The 21,357-nt window shown below is 32.4% G+C and overlaps 1 protein-coding gene across 6 annotated transcripts in view; it reads left to right on the forward strand.

Moving 5' to 3' along the window:
- Positions 1-21,357, forward strand: part of Rim (Rab3 interacting molecule) — a 509,632-nt gene that overhangs the window by 450,609 nt on the left and 37,666 nt on the right. For all 6 annotated transcript variants that reach the window (XM_071584461.1, XM_071584462.1, XM_071584463.1 and 3 more), the window contains exons 5-10: positions 9,476-9,606; positions 11,889-12,054; positions 14,028-14,117; positions 16,703-16,923; positions 17,802-17,928; positions 19,369-19,535. In XM_071584461.1, the coding sequence (XP_071440562.1) occupies positions 9,476-9,606; positions 11,889-12,054; positions 14,028-14,117; positions 16,703-16,923; positions 17,802-17,928; positions 19,369-19,535 (902 nt within the window). The remainder of the gene's footprint in view (positions 1-9,475; positions 9,607-11,888; positions 12,055-14,027; positions 14,118-16,702; positions 16,924-17,801; positions 17,929-19,368; positions 19,536-21,357) is intronic.

Below are 21,357 nucleotides of genomic sequence, written 5' to 3' on the forward strand. Positions count from 1 at the left end.
TATAAAATTTAATATAAGAGAGTAGTAGTAATCATACACACACTTCCCTTCAATTTTGCCCATCTTATTTTTGGGAAGAAGGCTTTTAAATGTAGCTAAGCCACTCATATTATTTATTTCTATAATTGGAAAACCAAAGTTTTGGCAATATTTCCTCTCAGACATGAAGCTAGTCCTAAGGTGATATCATATTCCTTCTCATCATTAAGTGTTGAAATAGTCACTAGCTATCACTAATCAGAGAGTAGGAGAGAGTTTTCGAAGCAATAATTACAAGGTTTTATTACAATAATACATTTGTTCTCACCTCATAAGAATGTGGATCTGCTCTCTTAGAATTTCTTATCTACCACCTGTACTCAATCTCAAGGTTGTTGCTCCATTCACTCCTGAGTTTGGTGGCATTAATCAAACTATTATTTTTCATTTCCTTCATCTTCCTTCCTGCTCTTGATTCCTTATAATCAGGATATTTTGGTTCAAGGGCCTCTTTTAGTAGTGGGGTGTTTGCTCAAACTTACGTCCCATTAGCAATTCTGCTCAGTCATCATTAATGTCAAGAGGAATAAACTTATAAGCTAAAAGGCCAAGATCAGGGGCTCTCTCCTTGGATGTAATATTTGCTAAAATTTTTAAATATCCTAACCCCTAAGTAAGGTATACTGGTAATCACACAAAAATTATATTCTTATCATCTAAACTGTTTCCATAATTGTGGATCACTATATATCCTCATTTTCTCCAGAATGCCATACCTTGCCGACTTTACTTTCCTAATTACCACCACTGCTGATTTTGAACTGAGCAAGCTGCTTCTGGATATCTTGAAAAATGATGTCACCACCAGTTACTCCCTTCCATTAACTGAAACAGTATTTATGATTATTTTTTTCTGAGCGCATCCTGGTAGCTTGACCTGATTAAGTGGTCTTAATACAAACATATAATGTTGCACATATTCCATGCATCTTGCGACCATTTCTCAAATTTCTCACAAAATAATCGGCCACCAAATAGATTTTCTTTTGCATGCTCTGCATTTAACTATCACAAGATATCCTTTATGTAGTCCTGACAGCATTGCATGATGAAACAATTTTGGAATGACTAATCTGTTTCAATGCAGGAACAATCCACCGACCTGCCAAATTATCTCATTATTTAAAAAAGTAGTAGTAGTATTTAGGGGAGGCGACTGATGGCTAAGGTCATTTGCACCATTTGGGATGGACAGGAAAGGATGAAGGGTTGGTGTTGGTATTATCCTACTCTTAGCAAAAAGCCCCAAGGGGTCCGCAGCTTAATGTCCCATCCAATGGATGGAGTACTCACTGAAAGTTCCCTCCATAAAGCACCTCAAGTGGGGATCGAAATACCACCGGAAAATATTCTATGCCACCAGGATTTGAACCGAGTCCTCTGGATGGGAAGGCAGTACAATAGGCACCTCACCATCTCGAGCCCCCCCCATTATTTAAAGAATCCCTTGGCCTCTGGACTGATGCTTCCTCTAGACTTGTGCCACCCTTCTCATATATACTCACAAACTTTCTCATCGACCTTGTTAATCATCCAAATTTGGGAAAAGCCTTCCTTTGTGACATATTCCAGGTCTTTGTTAAGTAGTTTGCTCTCCTTCAGCTTCTCCTCCAGTGGTGCCCATGAGAGGGCATCTGGCATAGGTATTTAATCTCTCAGGGTGAAGTCAAAGTGTATAAGGCACATGCAAATAGTTATAGCCTTGTGGATAACTCATTTCGTGGCTTACCACCTCATAATGCTACCAATGGCTTATGTACCATCTGCATATGAAGAACATAATAATAACATTTTTATTGTCCACTGACCATGCATATCATGTAGGTATAGGAGTCGTCAAAAACAAAGAAAAGTACAAAATACAGGTACATTTCATAATTATGAACATGCTTAAAACAGAGCACATACATTAAAGTATGTAATAAAAACACAATACATTACAAGTATTTGTTATTTAAAAATGCATTCAAAAAGTAATAACACTTCATTAGAAGAAGTATCCTGAATTTAAATTTGAAATTACATAATTTATCACTCATTTTCAATGAATGTGGTAATGTGTTAACAATTCTTACACACATTGCTATTGGGCTGCTATATGAAATTTCTGGTTTATGGTATCTGTTGCATGTGTATATTGTGATGATTTCTAGTAGAATATGAGTGAATTAAATCCCACGCAACTAAAGTTGTTCTCAGGATCATCAAAAAAAGGATAGAGAGTAGGACAAACGATTACTTCGGGAATGATCAGTTTGGGTTTAGGAAGGGGAGAGGTACAAGTGATGCCATTGCAGTAATGAGATCACTAATCAAGAGGTATATAGGATACAACCAGGAGGTATCTGCCTGTTTCGTAGATTTTGAAAAAGCGTTTGATAGAGTGAACTGGGAAAAACTAATGAGTATATTGAAGAAAATAGGAATAGATTGGAGGGAAAGGAGGCTAATCCGCAACCTGTCAGTCTCAGACAGCTCAGGTGCGGGTGGGGAACGGGGAGTCCGGATGGGCAGTGTTAGGAAGAGGTGTAAGGCAGGGTTGCCCATTATCACCATTGCTGTTCAACCTGTATGCAGAGGAAATGATTAAAGAGACATGGGAGGAACTGGAGGTAGGAATGAAAGTGGGCGGGGAAATCAGTTAGGTTTCCTTATGACCAAGCTACCAAGCTTTAGTTTATCAGTCAGCCAATGGGTTGCAAGCATTGCTGAGTGAATTGGAAATTCAGTGCGACAGGTATGGGATGAGACTCAATATTAATAAAGCAAAGGTTCTGTGATTTTCTAGAAAGAAAAAGGCTAAGCTAAACATTAAAATAGGAGGGCAAAAACTAGAGCAGGTAGAACAATTTACGCATCTTGGAAGTGTTTTGGACCAACTCGGTCAAAATAGTAGGGAAGTAAGGAGAAGAATAGCACTAGGCAAAGAAACTTTCACAAGGAGGAGGGAGTTGATGACAGGGACGTTAAGTAAGGATATTAAGAAAAGACTCGTAAAAGCTTTGATATGAAGCGCAGATATGTACAGCACGGAAATATGGTCATTGAAACAAAAGGATAGACGTTGATTGAAGACTTTTGAAATGTGGGTGTGAAGAAGAGTGGAAAAGGTGAAATGGACTGAGAAGAAAACAAATGACGAAGTACTTGGTATGGTGGGCGAAGAGAGGGGTTTGTTGGGAGAAATCCTATGGATGCAGGAAAAATGGATGAAAGGGGTTATGAAGGGGGGGTAATTGACCAGCAGTGGGATGTTGAAGACTGTAATAGATGGGAGAATATTATGCAAATGAGGAAAGGGCAGGAACAGGATAGGGATGTTAAATGGGGTGGTTGGGTGGGTTGGAAGGAAGTACACGGAGGTGAATGGGGGCTTATTGCAGAGTAGGACAATGGTTTGTATTTTGATAGAAGAAACCAAATATTTATTTGGTAGTTGTGTCCATCGAAAAACCTACCTTAACCGGTAGATTACCTAAAAATAATAATATGAGTGAATATTGCAGCCACTTAAATTGTAAATTTCACCCATGCTGCCTTGAACCTCCTCATCCATCTTTCTATTTCTATCCAGCTTTTTAATAGCAACTTCCACTCCGTGTAGATGAATTGGCCGAAACTCTGGCCATCCTGCAGGTGTTGAAAAATTCAAATGCTAGTTCCACAAATGGCACCTTATTTACCAGATTGAATGCTTCCTAATGCACCTTTCTCAATGGAATATCCTCCCTATGACAAGTCATCCTCATAACTGGTGATTAACATCAGCAAATTTCTGCAAAAAACATCCAATGATACCTAATCAGTGCCATAAATCAGCACTATGTATCCCTTGTTGTTCTTTTTATTATTAGTTTGGTTTTCTTTGTTTCCGATGACTATGCCCTTTTCTGCAGATATGAGGGGTGTTTTAAACTTTTAAGTATCAGTAAAAATAATGAAGATAGAAATTCAATTTGAATTTGTTATTCTTAAGACATCTTCACATAGTCACCATCCAGAGTTTTCATTTCTCCAAGGATTTTTTAACCTTTCAAAGACTGTAATTCGAGAACTCAGCAGATTGTATCAAAAATCATATCATCATCATTACCATACCCATCCCTTAAAAGATGTTGTATGTGTTGTCAAATCTCCAACCCCACAATGGTTTTTGAGTTCTAGGAATAAAAAAAAGTAGCTTGGGGTGAGAATGGGAGAACAGGGTGGATGTGGTAGAATTCCAAAGCCTTATCACTTTGATTGCAAGTCTATGTTTGCTTCTGAAAAGAAGTCCGTAGTCGTGGAACCCAGTGTGCTGGCACCTTTAAAGTGTGTAGTTCTTTGAGAATAATTTTCCATAAACTGCCATAACTAAGGTCAGCCCCATTCATGGTCATTTGGGTGGTTGCTCTTCAGTCTAATTGAAGAAATTCCTCCACTTTCTCCACTGTTGCAGTATTTTCTATGAGTGATGGCCTTCCACAACTTGGATTATCTGTGAGGGGCATGTGGTCAGTTTGAAAACTCCTTTTCCACCTCAAAACTGTGTTATAAGATGGGCTATCATTTCCATAAATGACCATCATTTCATTGTAGATTTGCCAGGCATGTAACCTTTCGAGAGAAGGAACTTAATCACTTCAAACAGTCTCCTGAAATTAAACAAATCAACATTAGCAGTGGTAATTTACAACACTATGCACATAAGGATGAATTAATATGCCGAATTAATTTTATCCAGAAATCTAGGTTATTTCTTGATGGTAATTACTTAAAAATTATATCGATAAGGAACTTAATCATCATCTCAATCTAATTAGCCTCTATCATCTCCATTCTGTGAGTTATGTCAATCTATGGCTTTCTGAAACAAAACAAATCAGCATTAAGGGATGTAATTTACAACATTATGTACACAAGAATCAATAAATGTGCAGAGTAAATTGTATCCAGATATCTTGGTTTTTTTAGTAATAATTACTTAAAAAAATACACCCAGGTATATTTTCTGCCTTTTTCATTAATTTTTTAGTGTTACTCCCCTTCCTTGCATTTAGTCTTTCTTTATGTTGTGCTGGGTGCCCCCCAAAACTAGAATGTTGGCCAATAGTTTGACCCCTTCTTGGGGTGTCAAAATTGTTGCCATTATCTTCTAATATAGGCAAGGGATATCCCCATCAGTTGAAAATCAAATAAAATATTCCAAATGGATATACGAATGCAATAAAAATTTTACATTTATTACTTAAGCTGGATCCTACAATAGTCACGCATTAGTGGGTAGGCTTGTTTGCCAAGATGATCACCCATCATTTTGGCCCAGTAAAGACAAATTTCCAGGATTTTACAATGAATAAATGTTAGTATGAGTAGCTTCTAATTTTTTAATGCAGCTATTCAATTTTCTTCGGATTAAGTGTTAACACCAAATTAATTTGACCTCTTTTTTTTTTTTTGGCCTGGAAATGGTCAAAACAATCCATCAACACACCTGCAAGCCCCCACCCCTCTCAAATCCTTCCAACCCTCCCCGCCCCCACTCTGTCCTGAGGGTATATATTCTTGCTTTGTCTGTTTTGCAAATTTGTACCTGATGATGCCGCAAGTCGGTGAAACGCGTTGTACCGTATAATAAAATCTGTGGAAAAGTACGAGTCTTTCTTTTTAGTATGGATATTAAATACTTCCACGAAGTGAAGCCTGAAACAATAGAATATATTGACCTCTTTTTGTCTGATCCAAGTATTTCCATAAATTCTGTCCTAAAAAATCAGGGTGCATCTTATGCACCTTGTTTTATGTGCCAGGAAATACAGTAGTTCAATTAGTTTTTGTTAGAGTAATAAAACAATCATTACAATTTTCAATATTTTTAGATTTTTACAAAAAATGTTTACTGACTTTGGTGCCCCCCTACCATAGTTAGGTAACAGCTCAATCTCCCCTAGGGCCATCCCTGAGATTATACCAGTCCTTTCAGATCATGCAGCCAAATTATTTTGCTTTGCTGTTCTTGACTGAGGTTAGGATTTAGCAAGTTTTCCCATTTAATTAATGTACTTCCTCATTGGGGATGTGTTGCCATGATATTATCAGGATATTGCAATACTTCTCCTTTTAAACCCTTTCACCTATTTTACTGAGAAAACTTTCAGAATAGAATCCAGTTTTAGCATCATACAGTAACACAGATAATATGTAGCATTTATAGGTCACTGGTAATTTCCCATTCGGGGATCATAATTTCACATCAGATGTTTGAGCTTCTGAACTGTCCCTTTGTAATACCAATTCTAAATCTGATTTCCATGCCTGGATCCCTAACTTCAGTGAGTTGTATCACTCTTTCCATTGTTTCAGTCCAACATGAATACAGCTTTCTCTCATTTCCTCTGGCTGACATATTTCTCATTTTTTTCTGGTGTGTTTTGATCAAATCACTGACTTGCTTTGTGGTCCTATTGAGCAGATACTGGAGGTCTTATTGGTTATCTGAAAGAATAATAGTATTATATGCATACTGGATCTTATTAAGCTTACAATATGGATCCTTATGGTCGGCAAATCAATAAACCTTTATTTAGCTCAACATGCTTTCCACCTCCCTTCATGGATTCTATAATGCCCATTCTTTTCCTCCCTCACCTTACACAACATTTTCCCTATATTATTATCTTCAACTCCATTCCATTGCTCCCCTGTACCTCCTGGATTCAATTTTCTGCCTCCTTTTAATTTCCCAGACTATTTTCTCTCTTTTTTTGCCATACATAGAAATAATAGGGATTTTTTTCTTCCTTAGACTAATTTAATTTTTCCACTCGTCTCTACACCCACATCTCCAAAGCCCCAAATCTACTATTGATCCCCTTGCCTGAACAACCAAATGTTAGAGCCATGTACAAATATGATCCAAAGTAAAGTTTTAATGAGTCTTTTCCTTATATCTTGACTTAAGATGTTTATCCTCAACTCCTGCCTCTTCCTGAAAGCTTCTTTATCCAAAATAATTCTCCTAATGTCCTTACTGTTTTGTCTACCATCTTCAAAAACACCCCCTTAATCCATGTGCCATGAACTTCATCCAACTCAATCTTTTTTGGTGTTATGCCTTTAAAATAGACGTATTAAATCATCAAGCAAACATTCTCTGATAATATTAGTGCCATCTCTTCAATTTTCTAAGGATTTGAATTGAATGACCCATGTAACTGAGGTGGGAAATTAACGGAATTTAAGAAAGCTATTAATTTCAAATTTTTTTTTCAAAATATTTTCATTTTACATGTCTAACTTGGCAAATTCTGCACATAAAAAGAAACACAATTTGTACACAAAAATGCAGAATATCAAGATAAAATTAACATTTCAGCCAAAATTTTTAAGTGTTACCAACTAACAGATTTTTCTGTTTGATACCCTTATCTGTGATTTCTGAGTTATTTATAAGTTTTGAATATGTTTCCCTTATCATATACCCTTAAAAATTCACTAAGAAAATAATGATATCAGTCTATTATTCTTTTCCTTTTTATCTGTGTTTTAATAACTGCTTGTGGCATTGTATGTCACTGTCACCTTTTTAAAACCTAATAGATCTTCACCTAAGTAATGATTTTCCATTTTCTAAAATCTGTAGTTGATGATTGTACAATACTGCTGATGAAATTAAACTCATGATGCTGCATCCCTCTCAATATTAATAAAATGAAGTCTTCAGACTCAACTCCAATTGTGTAATTGCTTCTAATTGACTCAATATCTTCCCTCCCCTTCCTAATTCATTGAGTAGTACTTCAAATATGATATGTATTCTCATTGCCTTGAAGATTCATGGATTTAATAGAAAAATGTTCCTTATATGACATGTTATTTTCAGAAGGAGATTTATATCCAATTGATGATTAATTTTTAAAAACTGAAAAGAGGAAGCCCGAGTATTTCACACTCTACTTATGTACATCATTACTATTTGTGCTCTTTCTCATGATGTATTCATTCCTTATTCTCTGGAGGAAATTCATACAATCAATTTTCATAGCATAATATTTATGTCTGAAGACCTAAGTCTCACCCCATATGATGATAGAATAAAAGAGAAGATGATATTCTAATTTAATTGCTATGCAATCATTTGAATCAAATCCTTTTTAAGCATCTGAGCAAGTTCTATGATCTTAGGATCTTATAATTATAATACTTGATTCATTTTGATGCATGGTACAACCATATTAAATGTTGACAAAATAAAAAATCCAGATACATACAAGTATAATATATAAAATAACACAGCATAAATTCTTCAATGAGATGAAAATTATGATATAACAATTCATCAATCGAATAAAGTGAGGGGATTGAGATGGTGAAGTGGCTATCGTACTGGCTTCCCAACCAGAGGGCCCAGATTTAAATCCCGGTGGTGTTGAATATTTTCAGAGGTTCTTCGATCCCAACTTGAGGTGCTTTGTGGAGGGCACTTTGAGTGAGTACGCCGTCCGTCGGATGGGGTGTTAAGCTGCGGACCCCTTGGCACCTTTCGTAAAGAGTAGGCTAATGCCGACGCCGGGTTTCTCTCCATCCTTCATCCTTTCCTATCCATCCCCTATGGCACAAATGACCTCAGCTGTCAGTCGCCTCCCCTAAATACTACTACTACTACTCGAATAAAGTAGTTGTTCAAGAACTAGATATATACCCTAGTCTTGAAACTCTGGATGCAATCCGATTTTAACTGAGTTGGCAGATACTTATACAAACGATAATTCACTATATGAAATCAATCATGTGTTGAGGCCAGTCTGCAATATTTTGAATCCAGTTTTGCATAATCCTTGATTATGTATAGTCATGAAAGCTTGGATACTAAATAGAAAGAGGGTTGATGCACACCCCAATTGGTGCCTCAATAAACTCCAAAGATATCATTTTACTTGTTTATATTTATGTTAGTATATTTCTCCAAAAAATATATAATATATTTCTAAAATCACCAATGGTTACATTTTACAAAAAAAAATAGAAAACTCCACACCCCCAAAAGCGCTGATAAGCATCTGAATGTTTTCTTGTAATTAAATTAACCTGATATCATTGAGTAAAATTGAAAGATATGTCGGGCTTTCACTCAAGTCAGTGTGCATTGAATTCTTGATACCCATCCTTATGTCTTAAAGGTATAAAAAAGGCAAATATGCCTTTTATGTAGATAAAGTAGAAATCATATTTCCTAGTAATAGCATGTAATTGACCATCTTACTTGCACATACTTATTGACCTCAGTGAGTATTAATTATATCACAATTTTATCCAGAGGATAGCAAAAAGTTTTGATTTGTTATGATTAATTCCAATTAAAATTGGTGTTAGCATGTATTCAACAATTTATATTGGTACTTGAGCAATGTATTATGTTATCTTTCAGTTTCATAATAATTTTCCTTACCATTTTCAGGTTAAACTTTGGTTTGATGCTACTGCGCTCCAACTTGTTGTTACTATTGTGTGTGCCGCAGGATTGTCACCACGCACCAATGGTCAGCCAAGAAATCCTTATGCCAAATTGTTCCTCCTGCCCGATCGAAGGTGAAGTATCTTTAATTATTTTAATAGTAGTTCCTTGCGTTCAAGGTAACAAATGTTTTTATTATCAAAGCACATTTGGGTGTTGTAGGTTTCCTTCTTAGTTATAATTAAAGAAATGACCTTCTAATAGTGGCAGACTTGCTCATCAGTTGGTGGAAATTATGAGTACTGAGTATAAATAACTTTGTAAATTTCTGCTACAAACTTTTTATTTCATAACTCTCTCATGAAATAAAATTTTTGTGCTTAAGATACATTGGAATACGATAATATTATGTTTAAATTGAGTTTCCAAATAAATTTTGTGGAAATGAATGCAAAGCAAATTTTACCCAATGTCCATCAAAAATTAATAATAATTTCAAAAAGAGTTTTTTTTCATAATATGCCCTAAATTTTTTGCAGGAAAATGTGAACATTTTTCCTCTCATCGTATGAGAGGAAAAATATCACACATCTCATTTTCAACCTTCCTGCTTGCATGACCTAGCCTCTCATAATTTCTTATGTGATGCTCCTGACAGTATTAACTCCCCTCATTTCTGCCAGCATATATTTTGTATCCAGAATATTAAGACTTAAAATTTTAGATACAAAGACATTGTACCTTTTATCATTCCTAGCATTCAGTGACTTAGCCAACAAAATATGAACTGTTCATGTTTCATGGACACTTACAATTGTCTCATGCTGTCTTTTCATCATTGGTTGGGTTCATACATCTTCAGGAAAGTGAGTGGTTGACAAAGCTCTATATCTTAACATTTTCAAGGTGTACCCTACATGTATGTTTCATGTGGTGATATAAGACTATCCATTTGCCAAAAAAAGATACATATGTTGGAGTCCAGTTTACATAGAAAAACAACAATTATTATAGCAAAAGTACATATGTACTTTGTCTACATTGGCTGTAATCTTTCTCATTTGAACATTATGTATTATAATCATTGTTCATTTGCAACAATTAACAATACCCATCACCTAGCTCCAGCTCAGTCCATTACATTGTCATGAGTTTGTAAGAAATCAAAATTCTATGAACATCCTTTAAACAAACTAAGTTCCTCAAGGTTCTATGCAGGTTATGAATAAGCAGTTTGCACTTGAGATATAAGTGATTATTTTTCTTCTTTTATTCAATTAATTCAAATTAACCTCTCTTAATTCAGAATACCATGATCCAATCTTTCATGCTTCCATTTTATTGATCTGGTTGACTTATAGGATCCTACTAGCTTTTAGACAGATTTTTGATGAATCTCGATGCCATTAGTTTTAATTCCCTGCATCTATCTTTTCTTTCTCCATATCTATGGAAATGCTTTAGAATATTCATTTTTGGTTAAATCCTTTTCATTAACAGAAGTTGTAGACAATATATCAATGAGCTCATCTTCACACCCCTCCTCCATCCATGTTCAATTTTAATTTCATCATTTAGAATACCACTGTAGCTTCGTCCACTCACTACAAAGGTGTATGTTGAAAAGAACTACGTTCACCCATGCACTAAACTTGCCCATAAGGTATGTAGGTTGTGGTATATACAGGATATAGCATTATTTTCAATAAAATTCATTTTCCCTAAAGTCGCCTACCACGTGCATGCTGAAGAGTATGTTCAGGTGATATATTACCTAACATGAGTGAAAATAGTACTAAACCATTGGATTATACTTTGTTGGTTTTTCCATTACTTTAATATTTCTGACATGATCAATGCATTGGAAGTTGACAATATTTATGATTTGGATGTTTTGAGGCAGGTAAAGATTGATCAAATATGGTTAAAAATAAATTTGCGGTAGCTACAAATTTCTGTAACACTAGCATCATGAGTTTCATCAGAGCCAGCCAAGGATTACTCAAAAATTATCTTGACTGGATGCTGAAAATATATTACAAATTTTTGAGATGTAATGCAAATAGATATTGATTTTATATTTGTTGTGCTGATGAAGATTACAAAAAGCCTTGTAGAAATTTCACATTAATATATGTGGCTTAAATAACAGTTCTGCCTTTCTCGGAGAAAAAGCAGTCCTCCATAACTTGCTTTGAACATCATATATTTTTTTCTTTTTTTGTTAATTTTTATTATTTTGGAGTTTCTAAGTGTTAATATCTTCTGAATGTTCAGTTTATTGTTATATGTGCACCTCATGTTAGCTGTCAATATTAATTAAACTGTAATGATATAAATAGTACATAAAAGAATACATTTATTTGAACTTATGCCTACCATTAATGTTTTCTTTCGTGTTTGTTATTCTTTACAGTGAAAAGTCCAAAAGAAGAACAAGAACCTTGGCTAACACAAATGATCCAAAATGGAATCAAACTTTTATATATTCTTCGGTTAGAAGAGCAGATCTAAAACTTCGGATATTAGAAATTACTGTATGGGATTATGTGCGGTATGGTGCAAATGATTTCCTCGGTGAGGTAAGATGCTGAAAAATATGATAAAGGTTTCATATTATATATTGTATTATGCAAGGAAATAACATTGTTGAAATCAGTTAATAAAAGATAAGAATCTATAATATTTTTGCTATGTTTGAGATGAGCAGAATATGTATTTTGGTCCAGGAGAATAAATCTTTTATTTGGTGAGGTTATGGGAAAATACAGGGGACAAGAATCATTCAGAAAAAGATGAAGTGAGACCTTCTTAGTTTTTACAGTTTCTGTATTGTTGAATAATTAAACAAACTGCACAATATTCCAGTATTTTGTGGGGAATATTATTAAGTTTGTTTTTTTATTCGGTAATGACTGCATTCCTCAAAGCCACTATACTTTCCATTTATTATCTACAAATTATTTCAGAAAATGTGTATTTTTTATCTCAGTGTATTTAATGTTGATGATAATGAATAGAATATGAAAATTTAACTGAATTCATTCTTCTAATACGAACATATACATAGTAGTATTATTAAGTAGAAAGTGATAATTGTAAATTTTTATCTTAATAGTAAGAGACTTGATTTGATCTATCAACTGGAGATGGTAATTAATGCCCTGTCTTGATGATTCATTTGGCTTCACTTCTTCAAAAAATGGCCCACATTACCAAATAATAAACCCAGAATCAGATCTTGTTCTTTTTTATAGACCCAAGTCATTAGTCCTGTTTAAGATAGATACTTTTTGAGCCCTAAATTAAGAATTCTCTGTCGGTACATTTCTTACATACAGAGACGCCTGCAAGAGTATACCAGGCATGCTAAAAGACATTTTAAAGGCCCAAATAGCTAACCCAGGCAAGGAATAGAAAATTCCAAAAGGGGTGGGAAGAGCAGGGTGATGCACGACAGGCACTACCTACTGCATTAAGTAAAAGAAAAAACTAACTGCATGATCTTAAAGTTTCCAAGAGCTTATCCTTTTCATCTCCATACTAGCCGCGTATTCAGTGCAGAGATATTGTATAGATTATATTTTTGCTGATCACCTAAGGGATGTCAATCATTCTATAGTAGGTCAAAAGGCTAACGTGACATTTATAACATGTCCCACAGCTATGTTTGTGCATACATGTATATGTGATCTGCTCTTGATCTGTTAAGGGGGTCCATTTTGTTATTTCAGTTCTTAGTATTTTAGACTGGCAGCATTTATTTTTCTGGTTCTCACTGTTTTAGTTTAAGTTGCTAGTATTTGAAAAAACATATTGTTGGTTAAGTTTCATTCTGATGATATACCATTCAGAGGTGATACTTGAAGAATAAGTTGAGAATTATTTGTATATGATCAAGTGCTAGGTTGATTACATAAACTGGTAGGACACTTACATCTCTCAGGAAGTGCAGAAACTAGTATGCCCATGCAATTTTTTTTTGAAAAAATTCAGCTAGAAAGAGTGTTTGGTTAAAGTTGTTATTATTGGAACCTTTTTTTGCTTGAAGCAGGTCATCAATACTGCCAAATTTCCTCTCCTTATGTAAATTTTGCATCTTTGCATTACATATTGGGCAGTGCATAAGAGGCCACAAGCTTTCATACAAGATGTAACTTGACACCTCCAATATTATTTTACTGCAACAGAACTGCACTATTATTATATTATATTCTCAATTACTATCAGCAATTAGAAGTTGAATTTATAAATGCACATTTGGTATTTTTAAAATTATCACTACCCAAGGGTCTATTTAAAAATCTAAATAATGTAAGCCATTGTAAGACATTGACCTAGCAGCAGAGTGCAAAAATATCAATATGGAAATTTCCAAATTCATTATTCAAATATTTATAAAATTGTTCATGAAAACTATCTCTCTAGTGAATGATTTTCACAAAGCATTCACAAGATACAATATAAGAACATTGAGAATGTCTTTGTGGTCAATAGAAGGCTTTTTTTTATCTAGCTCATGAGAATGTATTTTAAACTAAGTTTTCATTTGCAGGTGGTGATAGAATTGACTGTAGCACCACTAGAGGAAGAACCAGAATGGTATTATTTAAGTGCTCACGAAGAAATTCTTCCTCCTCATTCTGTGAGTATTATATTTCTAATTTATTTCAACTGACTCTTTTTATGTTTTCCTAATTATTTTGTTAATGCCTCATAAAAGCTTTCATGACGTACCTAATTGAATCACAAAATAAGTTATTACATATAGGTATTCGCCTTAAAAATAGAATGCATAGTTAGCTACAAATTGAAGCACGTTATTTAGATTTCTCCAGTACCTTCAGGGACTTTTCTCTTCTGCCTTTCACATTTTTATATGCGCTCTTTTTCTGTTCACTGGCTTTCAACACATTCAACTCTCTAATTTTTAATTTATTTCCCTTTCATATTTCCTAAACTTTGCATATATTGCCTAAATTTCTTCACTCTGCCAAATATATTGTCAGCTAAAATTATTGTTCAAAAAGCTTACAGCACAAAGAATTGTTCCAAAACATCTTCCCTCAGGGCCAAGGATATAAATAACCTTCAGCATAGTTAATCATTTGCACTAAGCCATATGAATAATGCTTTTTGCCTATGTTTGAGGTTGATGACTTCACTAGTTGCATATAGCCAAGGATGATTTATTGAAACAGATATTTGGCTGTATAACTGTAAGTGGGATCAATTATTTGCTGTTATCATAAAATATCACATTAAACATTTCCATTGTTCACACTCATTACTGATGTAAATTTTTCAATGCCAATATGGAAAAAATGCATATGCCAATTAATTTTACAGCTTAAATATTTAGCCACTAATACTTCATGACATTTCAGGAAGATGCTCAATCTAAATGTCTTGAAGGATACAGTATTTCCCTTAGCCAGAAAAAGTTGCATTGTTTCAAAAATGATTGGATAAATTAAATTTTAAAAATTTTTTACATAGTTTTACTGCAAAATATATCATACCATATTTTACATGGCTTTCCACTAAAATATGCCTTTTTGAGGGTCTGAGAGTATAATGATAATAATAATAATAATAATAATAATAATAATAATAATAATAATAATAATAATAATAATAATAATAATAATAATAATAATAATAATAATAATAATAATAATAATAATAATAATAATAATAATAATAATAATAATAATAATAATAATAATAATAATAATAATAATAATAATAATAATAATAATAATAATAATAATAATAATAATAATAATAATAATAATAATAATAATAATAATAATAATAATAATAATAATAATAATAATAATAATAATAATAATAATAATAATAATAATAATAATAATAATAATAATAATAATAATAATAATAATAATAATAATAATAATAATAATAATAATAATAATAATAATAATAATAATAATAATAATAATAATAATAATAATAATAATAATAATAATAATAATAATAATAATAATAATAATAATAATAATAATAATAATAATAATAATAATAATAATAATAATAATAATAATAATAATAATAATAATAATAATAATAATAATAATAATAATAATAATAATAATAATAATAATAATAATAATAATAATAATAATAATAATAATAATAATAATAATAATAATAATAATAATAATAATAATAATAATAATAATAATAATAATAATAATAATAATAATAATAATAATAATAATAATAATAATAATAATAATAATAATAATAATAATAATAATAATAATAATAATAATAATAATAATAATAATAATAATACTTTATTCATTTTAAAAATGGTACAACCATATTAAATGTCGTCAATATAAGTATTATTTAACATATAAACATACTTTCTTAAATGTGATGAAGATTGTCACAAAAGAATTCATCCAATGAGTAAAGTGGGTGAGCAAGTAACCAGGTATATACCCTATTCTTGAAACTCTGGATACCATCTGATTTCAACTGAGTAGGCAGATAGTTATACAGTCGTATGTTCATATTGTGAAATGTGTTGTAAGTTGATGACAATCTACAATAAGTAGTATTTGGATTCGATTTACCTCTTGTGGAATAGTTATGGAGGTTGGATCTTAATTGGTAAGTTTCTAGATTAACTTTCACATGAATCAGAGCCTTAAAGATATACAAACAAAATACAGTCATGATTCTATACCTAATAAAAAAAGGTTTGCAGGAATCACGGAATAATATAAAATAAAAGTTAAACATGTTACTTCCATGTTGAAATAAAATTTCAACTCTACTTATACAATCTGGCACAAATAACCTCTATTTTAATGGGGTATCCAAAAGTATATGTTGCCCTTACCAGATTTTTTTCTGAAATATTTCAATAATGAGATATTATAAAATGCATGCATGTATAAAGGAAATAGAAATATAGATATGAACATTTCACACATAGCAGCACGCTGAGCATGAGAACCCTCTTATAGAAACAGTTATCAATAACAGAAATTGCAAAATTTTGTAATCCTTTTATTTGATCATAAAAGACATATTTGATATTTGTAACTGTTGAATTTGTAATATATATGTAATAGATATGTTTAACAGTTGAATTTGTGTATTTTAAAATTCATCTGTGGATAGAATCAACAGATTTCACTGCTGTAGAGGTTTTATAATTCATAATATATTCTTTTAATTGTTTTATTTCAGAAACGGAATGTGTTATTAATGGAAACAGGGGGCTGTATGGATGGGGGAGATTTGGTTGGGGGTGGCGTTACACCCACTGACCATCTTTCTCCACCAAGCACAACTTCCCGCCTCTCTGATTCCGACACAACATCTGAATGTGATCTAGATGATGCAATGGCAGGACTCAGGGACCGTAGAGTTGATGGTGCTTCAATATCCAGTGTTGGGAGTTCTTCAAGGTATTTCATCATCTTTCGAGCAAATTCTATCCGAGTGTTTTCCAAATTTTTACTTTTTCCATGAAACTAATATACGTATATGATAAAACAATCTATGCAAACAGAAATTTCCTGAATCAAATGATGAGTGCAATCCATTTCATTTATATTCTAATGAGTATGCTAAATATTTTCATTTGCATGCGGCAAATTGGTATTTATGTGTTTTTTGGTATCATTACCTTTCATGATATATAAGAGGCCTTAATGTCCCTCATAATTACTAGCATAGGCTTTAAAGTGGAATTTTCCCACCCATATCACACTTAATATGAAGTTATTTTTCCAATTGAAGTACCAATAGGATTGATCTCTAAATATTTGTTTGCATACACTTGAGTAGAGATTTCTGAGGTTTCTGTAAGCAAATATTTATGCACTGAAATCATTACAGGGTGCACCTCCTCTTTTATAAAAACATCTTTGTCATCTCATTCTCTATAATTATTAACTTAAATTGAAATTGTTAATTGAATTTCAGTTAGAATTAAATAATTTATAGGCTGTATACAAGATATCGCAAAACTGATGGACTTTTTATGAATTATGTAAGTCAATGTATAGACTTACCAGTTCCTATGAGCATGCTAAACATCCTGTTTACAGAACGAACATTTTTATTGTTTCAATGAACACCTCTTGATATACTGATGTTCATATTATGTAAATTTGTTTATTCCAAGACATTATTGTCATGCCTTTTTAGTCAACATGATATCTACAACCTGAATAGATTATGAATACTGAAAAAAATACTCAAGGGTGGAATTATTGTGAATGGTGTATTTGAATAGCAGTTTGTTCTTCCAAATAGTGATACAGTCATTTTCTATAAACAGTCCACCTCCAGAGATGGAGATTTCAGAACCAAGAAGATCAAGAAGAGATATGTCTCCACAAGGCAGGAAAAGATCTGGAATGATGTCTAGGGATAAACTTATTAGTTATCAGGCTCCCAGTTATCGGGTAAGCAAATTTTTATTAGTATTCAATAAATATTTTAAGAAACTGATAAATAAAGGAAAAAGTTTATTTTTTATTCTTACATTTTTTACTTGAAAATCCATGAGTAATACTTAACTAAAAACTTATGTCTTTAATTTAGTTTATATATGTTTACTATTTGGTTGATATTCACAAAATAATTCCTTATTTTTAGCATAAGATAAGCCCATACTACAAGCACAAAGAAAGAATCAAAGACTTGGTCTTTCCTCAGGGAAGAATTTATTGTGTCAACTATTTTCACCACACTGTAGCATCATCTACATGTAGATGATGCCAAAGTGTAGTAAAGCACAATAAATTCTTTCCAGTGGAAATGTAAAGTCTTAGATTCTTTCTTCATGCTTAAAAATGGCTTTCTGCAAAGTATCGGCCTCAACCATCTCTCAAATCATGCTCATACCTAGTCGACACTTATTGATGAATGCATCATCCATAAAATCATTTAATGTACTCATATATCATTACCCCACCATATTTAAATCCAAACATTATTAGCGGTAGTCTACTGAGTTAGGATAGGTTTTTGATTAGCCCAGCCCCACACATTATTGTACTTCTAAACCGTAGCATGAAAAAATATCCCTAAACACCATACTAATTATTAAAAAAAACCTATTCATTAGTTCTAAATACTTTCTAATTCCTTAATTCTATCCAAAATTTCTTTAATTTTCCTCACTTTACATTCCTATCCTAATATTCTTGCCATATTATCTGATTCAGAATTCCATTGCCTCTCAGGGTCTCCTGTATACTCTGGTCCTACCTTTTATAATTTTCTTCTGACAACCTTCTCTCTTCCCATAACATGCCCCTAACTTCTTCATTCATTTTCCTTTCCGATTATCTTACTTTTTCCATTATTTAAGACACAAAGTGGAAATATGGTCTTCCTCAAACTATTATTTTTTACTTCAGAATTATTTAGGAAAGGTATGAAATTTTTCTCCACAAAAATTTTCCCCTCTTAATTGATTAAATGAAAGTAAAAGGAATGGAATGGGATAAGTAACTATGTAGGATATTGAGAAATGTGTCCAGAACTCAAAGTATTTTTTGGGAACCTTATGGCATTTAATTTGGTAATTCTTAAAAATAAAGGCTTACATTATTTTTTGTCAAAATATAAGGAAACTACTTGACAATAAATGTATCCATAGATGAATGAATGCACTACTCATACTGACACTGAAGCTTCAAGTGATTAAATACTAATAAGGTCATAAATGTCTCAGATTTTATGGTTTAAGAGTAAGCAACTATATATTATTCTAAAATTATGTTAAAAGTCTCTTTTGGAATTAGAAAGAAAAAAATTATTATTTTCCTTCCTGCCATCCCTGATGAATATTCCAAACCAATTTAATTATTATTGTTTCTCTTATCCATTGATTACAGGGGGATCATAGCACAGTTTCAATGGAAATTTCCACTGGGGGAAGCAGGCAGAGATCACATTCTGCAGCTCCAACTGACTCTCCAAGCCTTCACTCTAGAAGTAGATCAAAAAGTCCACGAAGGATATCAGACCACAGCCATAGGAGTTTATCGCCACCAGAGAGCAGGTCAGTGAAACTGGAAAGAAATGCCTATTACACACGGTGGCCATTTAGGGTTAGTTGTCCCATCCTCCTGTTTATAAATAGGGACATAAATTAACTAACAAATAAGATAAATAAAATATATAAGTTTTTTAACTAGTACATTTTAAAACAATAGTTATATCTCTCTAAATGATAGGGTTTAGTTCCATGAATGTGTACCATGTTAATTTTCACTAAACAAAAACCATCAACATTTTACAAAATACATTCCTGTGGTGAAGGTTGGTGAACACCAGGTAAATTATTACTAATGATATGGATTTTGACATGTAATTCAAATTTTTTAAATGACCATCAAAGTTTTGAAATTGTAGAATCAATTTTGTACATAATAAATGCATTCACTCTGAAATAAACCAAAAACAACCATTTTAGTCACTCCCAAACAAATTGTAAGGTAAACGTATGTGTGCCTAAGGAGACATAGGATGATGTAAGATATAGAGGAAAGAAGAGGACAGGACTATGGTATGAGTTATAAATGTGTTAAAGTTTAATATGCCATCTAACTTGCTTATACAGTTGTTTATCAGGAGCTAATGTTAGTTTACCAAAATAAAAATGAAGACTCTGTGTGCAATGTTGTCCTAAGGAATGATTCAGAGAGAAAGTTGAAACTCATATCCTCTGTCTACTATATTCCCCTAAGCCTTCAATATCAAAGAACCATCTGAGGACAGGTAGATGGCATTAAGAAGGGGAAACAAGATGAATTCTTTCCATGCCTTCCGGTTTAACTTTGCTGAAGATATTCATACTTTGAGGTAAATGTACTTTTCCCCACAGAACAATTTATAATATGGTATAGGGTTTATTGCATTCAGTGTAAACTAGTTCCTGTAATAATTAAGATATGACTTTCACTAAAGAATATCCAAACCCAACATTTATGCGGTAGGTTACCTTGAATAATTCATTAAAATGGATACAACTTCTTAAAAATGAAAAAGAGAATACCTATGAATGAAACTATGCCATTAAATCCTGGTTCTCAGTGAGAGGTTGGGGGCAGAATTGGTAGTGGAAGGTAATAGTCAGTCACAGAAGAAAAGTAAACAATGAAATCTGTATATCAAGTGTCTATTCAACTTTTAAAGCCCTTTTGAGATACCAGCTGAAATATTTTCAAGCGTAATTTAATTGGGACCATGTCAGCATGTTTTTATTAAAATTCTTCTAGTGCTCTCCTCTAATGGTACAGTGTGAAAGGGAAGAGGATCACTACATGCCTAATGTGTTCTGTTTGATGAGGTCTATTGTATGCCTACCTAGAAATCAATAAAATAATAATAATAATACAATGGCTTTTGACCAAAGCTTGACTTCTATCCACCTCATATGTCAGACAATGAATGATAAAATGCATGTTGAATTGATAAATGGGAGTGTTAAAGTTGTGGTCAAAGAAAATAAAAGTGACCCAATTAATAATGATATTTGTTGTAACCAAAATTGTTCAGATTCCCCGTATTTCTATGTATAGCTACCAGATTTTGAAACCACAGATCAAATATAATTTTGATTAAGCAGGGAAATATTCATTTCCTCGTTTAATCATTTTGGAAATACATAATGGAATTCATGTCAATTGACTACCTTATCTAAAAATAAATGTGTGCTTTGTTCCAAGGATAATTTTGCATGTGATGCTGTATTTGTAAAAAATGTCCTTTGCTATTATAAACATGAAAATTATAGTAAAATGTTAAATAGGTGTATAGATATCTGTTTACATTTTGTAAAAATGGAGTTTTTTGTCACCTGAAAATGCTTAATATATAAT

The sequence above is a fragment of the Hetaerina americana genome, unplaced genomic scaffold (assembly GCF_022747635.1).
Source record: "Hetaerina americana unplaced genomic scaffold, ioHetAmer1.1.p SCAF_19, whole genome shotgun sequence".
NCBI classification, from domain to species: domain Eukaryota; kingdom Metazoa; phylum Arthropoda; class Insecta; order Odonata; family Calopterygidae; genus Hetaerina; species Hetaerina americana.